The 6,936-nt window shown below is 30.2% G+C and overlaps 1 protein-coding gene across 1 annotated transcript; it reads right to left on the bottom strand.

Moving 5' to 3' along the window:
• Nucleotides 1–143: 143 nt before the first annotated feature.
• On the bottom strand, nucleotides 144–2,192 carry LOC120349092 (P protein-like; the record flags this gene model as incomplete). The annotated part of the gene is made up of 3 exons (XM_039419046.1): nucleotides 2,030–2,192; nucleotides 970–1,114; nucleotides 144–192 (listed from the first exon to the last, which is right to left on the bottom strand). Coding segments are annotated over exons 1-3 (300 nt in total), but the record flags the coding sequence as incomplete, so codon positions are not given.
• Nucleotides 2,193–6,936: the final 4,744 nt, after the last annotated feature.

Here is a 6,936-nt window from a genome sequence, read left to right as displayed (position 1 = left end):
GACCATGTTTACACTTAACTGGTGTTGAGGGAACGAATTATTTCCGATTTGACAGCTGATAGACTTAATCATGTTCTATTTCTATTATACTTGTAGCTTCAAATTTCAAATGAAAGATTTGAAAAGAATCAAGAATGAATTACCTTTGACTGAAGTTCCTCTAGGTTAGCAGTGTATTTGTCTATGGCCACACTGAAAGGTAAAGAGAAATGCGTATAAGTACTTGCAGCAATTCAGTTTATACAGCAAAAAACTGAGTTTTTTACTAAAAACTAAAGCTATTTTACTTTCAACTAATGATTTTTTGCAGAGATGTTTTGAATGATTGATGAAAAATATGAAAAATCAAGAATGAGTAATAGCTATCTTGTAATATTGATACATCTTGCTTGCTCTTATTCATAATCAATGCTCCCATATCATTGTATGCATCCATTTCATTAAATGATATGGATTATGATGTCCTAAAATCATTGTTATGGTAGATAACTTTTTGAAATTGGAAAATGACTTACCAAAAAGAAATGAATCAATAGAAACTACTTTAGTTTGGAACAAAGTAAGAGAAGCTTCATCTACAGTGCATTCAATGCTCATAAACATCAGGATATATTCACTAACCTTTTTTATCTCTTTTCTGTATGGGGCTACTTTTTATAGAAATAGAAAGAAAAATAAAAATCTCAGTACCCTTTATGAATTATTTAATCACAACATGTTTCGGACATTGATGCCATTTTCAAGTCTTGAAAGGACTTGATTGATGCCAAGGACTTGAAAATGGCACCAATGTCCGAAACATGTTGTGATTAAATAATTCATAAAGGGTACTGAGATTTTTATTTTTCTTTCTATTTCACTAACCCTCCTATATGGAAAGCTGCCTAACGTCTTTTCCACTCTTTAGAGGCTTTCTTAATCACCAGGAATCCATTTCATTATTTAAATAGATCATTGCAATATACTTACGACTTGTTATTCAATTTTTCTTTCAGATCAATCATGAGCATTCGCACTTTCTTCTCAAGCGATATGCGCACAATCTCTTCATCTTTTGAATATGAGGATAACGATTCAGCAGCTCTCCGCCACACATTGATTTCGTGCCTCAATTCTGGAAAATAAACAGTAATTCAATACCATTAATGCATTCGGCAGTAATGTGATAAAAACACCCATAATATCGTCAAATTCTACAATTTTATTTGGTACAGTACCATGGTTTCGTAATGCACTGCATTTGGCATTTCTTTTTTGTGATTTTTGATTCATACAACTGTTCAATATACAGATTTAGATTCCTACTTCGGCATGTTTATTCTGTATTCCAAATCATTATTGACCGAGCTAAATGAGGTATAAGATTCAAGTCGACGGTTTGGCATTTCTCTTAATGTTTCAATGTTTATATGTTGCGCATTTACGGCGGAACGCGGTAATAGATTTTCATGATATTTGACAGGTATGTTCCTTTTTTAATTGCGCGTCGACGTATATACAAGGTTTTTTGGAAATTTTGCATTTCAAGGATAATACAAAAGGAAAAAGGAGCCTCCTTCATACGCCAATATTAGAGTAAAAATCAGGCTATATAATTATTCATCATAAATCAGCTGACAAGTGATTACACAGATGGGTGGAGAAGCCAGTCTATTGCTGTATTTCCATAAGGTCTATAGTTTCAATCAGGTACTTGTGGATAAGAATACTGCGCGAGGTCTACTGTTCACAGAACTACTAGTAGAAGTATACATGTAACAAAATAGACTAGATTAAAAAAATATTATCAATTTGAAACAAAACTTTAATGGACCTATTCCACATGAATTCCAAATCTTCAAATAAATATACATGATGACAACATAGTCTTAGATTACAACTACTTTATTGATTTAAAACAAAACTATTTATTCAAAAAAATGAACTCAGTTGTACAAAATATCAAGTCCAGACATGTAATAAAATGGATTGAAATACTCATTTAAGCACGGAGGAGAAACTGCAATGTGTTTTATGATTATATGCTTACCTTGTATATCTTGGCACTCAGGAAATCCTAGATCACATATGTTTCGGAACATATATCTGAGTTGGATGTGGACACAGAACATTACTATAATCAAAGCGATTCCCATGTGAATTATGAATGTACCGAAATCTACTCCCTGAAAAAGAATTCAAAAATTATTATTATTTAACATTGAGTTTATTGAGAGATAATTTGACATCTTAATTTGATAATTTGACAGGACTCTCCAATATCCAGCAATACACAAATCAAATCAAATCAAATTTTTATTTCCAATAGTTACAGAAATACACTCACATAAATATGTGCGACAACAAAAAATAAATGTAAAGAAAATAACGAAATATAAAACATAATGAGTAATCAATAATCGATAGCCGCTGACACAATGATCAATAACTAGATTTCATTACGTCAAGTTTTCAGTTTTTCAAGTTTTAAAATAGACCCTTGCGAAGCACGGGTTACTGCTAGTGATCAATAATATTACAAAGTAGTGGAAACAAAAGAAAAACATCCCGTGGCTTAGTCTGTGGGGGATGGAGTATCAGTTTAGTATATTTGCTTTTCTATTAATTCATTTGGTTACTTCTAATTAAATATTTATTTATTTAAAGGTAATGGTTTCTTGATCCATTCCGAGCTGCTTTGTATTAACACACTTTTTTATGTATTTGAACACGACATGCAGTCAATTTAAATTAGACATGTAATATTATATTACATGTGATGTGTTATTTATGAAATAAATGAGTACAATTTAAATTGACTGCATGTCGTGTTCAAATACATATAAAAAAGTTTGTTTATTTATTTATTTCATTGACAATCACAAATCATAATTATAATATATAATATAACAGTATTCAGGACAAGACCTGATAACTCGCTTCGAATTGTAGGCCTACTGCACTTATAATCATATTTAGCTAACTTGCTCAGATGAAAAAATAATACCTAATATATAAAAAAAGGTAACTGTAGGCGTTCTCCATTTATGACAAATTAGAACTTATTCTATCTCCAATAAAGACTAAATGATTTTTTAATTTTTGCTGAATAAATGTAAAAAAATACTACATTATATGAAACTAGAATTATTGATAATTTAACTGTAATTGATTGATCAACTAGAGTAAGGGAAGATTATAAGAGTAAAATACAAAAGAAAAATACCATCTCTACAGAACAACAAAAATATACTCAAGTATTAAACTAAAGTCTATGATTAAACTGTAATTGGTCGATTAATTGAAACTTGAGTAAAGGTAGAATTTGGGAGTACATCTGAAGAAAAATATCACTCTCCTACAGAGCATCAAATACATACTCGAGTATTAAACTATAATTAATAAATGATTAACCTGTAATTGGTTGAAAAACTGAAACTTGAGTAAGGATAGAATACAGTAGTACAGTTGAAGAGAAGTACCACTCTCCTACAGAACATCAAATACATACTGGAGTATTAAACTATAATCAATAAATAATTAGCCTGTAATTGGTTGAAAAATTGAAACTTCGGTAAGGATATAATACAGGAGTACAGCTGAAGAGATACTACACTATCAGTGAACAACAACATACACTCTGAAATTGTTGTGTCTCCAAAAACAAAATACGATTCACTCTTTGGTTAAACACAGATTCTCTGGATGCGACAAGCGAAATCAAACGTTTTTGTAAGATACAACTTTGTACCCTAGGAGAGCTAAATGCAGTTTCCTTATTGCTAGCTACCTAGTGATGCATTGAAACGTAGGATAGATTCGAGCTTCACTCCAAAGCCTCATCGTTTATTCACAGGTAAACAGGGTGAGGGTGTTATTCAAGTTCTGTAGTTGTTTGGGGAAGAAAATCTTCAATCAAATTTTCAAGGTCTTTATCGCCTCCATACAATAGATTCAAGGTGAGCTTTTTATCAGCATTCTCCCTCATGTTTCTCTAGTTCACGGTCAAGTTCTGATGGAAAGGATAAATCAGGTGACTCTTCTAATATGTTCAGACTCCAATTTTTGATAAATATGCATTTATTCTTATCTATATATCCACTGATTCAATTATTTATTTATTGGATAGAGCATACAATACGTCAGAAAAGAAAAATAAACAGGCTTTCGCCCAAAACTTTTTCTATCTCTAAATTTTGTCTTAAATCGTCCAAATACTATGCAGGCTAAGTTATTTCAATTTCTTCACCAAATCATTAATCTTGAGATCACAAATCAAAATAGAACAAACAATTTCAAATATAATTATACACATTTATAATGAAAAATTCATATATAATAATGTGAAATATTTCTTCTATGTTTGGTTTTGAAGCATCTAAATTTAAAAATCTACTTTGTGAAAATAATTAAGGACTGAAAATTTTGTGAAGTGAATAACTACAAGACTTGACCTATTTCGGACTATGTTTAACCTTATCTAAATTTGGGAGAGGAATAGCACAAGGTTGCCTTATTTTTGCTTTCCCTATCATTTAATGATGTACTTATTGTATGAATCAATAAAGAAAAAATAATTCATTAAAATGGTTACTTTTAAATTATAGCAAATGGATTTGTTTTCATTTCAATATGAAACTGATATATTGACTTGATTGAAGAAATTGTTAGAGATAACTATATTGAGATTAACGTTATGAAGTTAGCGCTTTGTCAATAGAGAAAGCAGATGGCTCAATCCTTCTTCAACTTCGCACCGTTGTCAGATCGTTTGAAGACTATGAAGAAATATAATGAACTACCAGAATATCCAATTTTCAATTATTATGAGAAGTTATTATCAAATAATTTAAAAATAAATAAAAATTTTCTTGGTGAATATATACATTAGAAATATGGGCATTCATTCGCGGCGTATTGACAAGGTTCACAATCAATATTTAAAGATATACCGGGATGATTGGATCACACAGCTATCTACAATAGAAGACGCTGGAGAAAAGAGAACTTGGCAACTTTCCTATCACTTTCCACCGACTTTAGAACGTGAATCTTATTATATTTAGTTTTTCTATTGATGAACAGATGGACATAATTGTGAGTTGCATATTTTCAAATGTTAATTAATGAATATTTTATTAAACGAAAATCCCAATTAATGCTGTAAATCACCCCGCTACTGCCTGTCTAAGAATGATAATTCTTTGATAAGAATGGGTTATTTTTCATGTATCTGCTGCTGCAAGTATTGCAGAAGTTCTTCGGGGTGATTTACAGCATTTATTTGGGATTTCGTTTAATAATAATATTACTCTATTAATGATACTTACAGCGCTCCTATATCGTCATTCATAGCTATAATACATTGGGTGGATCCCGATTGGGGTGATGGCGCCTCCTATATTACTGTACATTATCAGGCCATCAAATCGGTACAGGGTTCAGCTCTACTACCTCACATAGCCTGCAATTAAATTCAGATTGGACATTGAAATAAATTGAATAGCTTGATCCAATATATTTTCACACAATGTAACTGTAACATCTTAATATCTAATCCTCTTAATAAGAAACTCAATATAATGAACATCTTTATATTTGTTGATTTAAAAATGAGATTCTTTTACATATAAAACTCTCTATTTTATGATTCTTTCTTTCTCAAGTTTGATAGAGACAATGAAACTTCATTTATGATCAGATAGAACTAATAATATCTTAATATCGAAACCTCCTAATAAGAAACTCAATATAATGAGCATCTCAATATTGTCTGAATTAACATTCAAATTCTTTTGCGTATAGAACTCTCTATCTTGTGATTCTTTCTTTTTCAACTTTGATAGAGACAATGAAACGTCATTTATAGTCAGATAGAACTAATAACATCTTAATATCGAAACTCTTAATAAGAAACTCAAAATAATGAGCATCTTAATATTTGTTTGATTTAACAATGAAATTCTTTTGCAAATAAAACTCTCTATTTTATGATTTTTCCTTTCTCAAGTTGATAGAGACAATGGAACTTCATTCATATCAGATTCATAATTTGATAGAGACAATGAAACTTCATTCATAATCAGAAAACTTCATTCATAATCAAACTTCATTCATAATCATCTTAATATCGAAACCTCTTAATAAGAACTCATATAATGAGCATCTTAATATTTGTTTGATTTAATAATGAAATTCTTTTGCAAATAAAAACTCTATTTTGTGATTCTTTCTTCTCAAGTTGGATGGAGACAATGAAATTCATTTATAATCGATAGAACTAAGATATTTAGTATAGGTCAATTCCAATATTCAATTATTAGCTTCTTATAAATTATTATTCTTGAAAAGAATTCATTCATGCTGATTTTACGAGGTAATAAAATGCAAGACTGCCATGAAAATTATGGAAAACCACCTCAGTTTTGATGGATCAGCGAGCTAGTATACGATCCAAATAATACAAAACGAGATAAGGAGTTACAATCAATATTTCTGTTTTATTCGTATTCTACTTGTAAAATGAATATAAATTATAATTTATTAAAGGTGATGGTTTCTTGATCCATTCCGAGCTGCTATGTATTAACACACATTTTTTTCTACGTATTGTACACGATATGCAGTCAAATATTGGTAAGTAATTAATCAAAATCTTCTACTTACTGACTGTAGTAGGCCTACTTTCGACCGTCTCGTAATCATTTTCAACAGTCTGTCATATCTTTCAAAAAGAAAAGTCGAAAGTACTGCAGTCAGTAAGTAAAAGATTTTGATTATTTCCTCAAATATTTGACTGAATGTCGTGTAAAATAGGCCTACATAGAAAAAAGTGTGTATAATTATTGATAAAAATACTGATAACATAAGTGGCAACATTCAGGATAAGATAATATAGAAGTAAGATGTCCAATAATTGAACAATAGGAAATTATATTGAATCCTTGCACTAACCTT

This window comes from Nilaparvata lugens, unplaced genomic scaffold, assembly GCF_014356525.2.
Source record: "Nilaparvata lugens isolate BPH unplaced genomic scaffold, ASM1435652v1 scaffold8207, whole genome shotgun sequence".
In the NCBI taxonomy this organism is placed as follows: Eukaryota; Metazoa; Arthropoda; class Insecta; order Hemiptera; family Delphacidae; genus Nilaparvata; species Nilaparvata lugens.
This window is presented reverse-complemented; position numbering and strand designations above follow the sequence as displayed.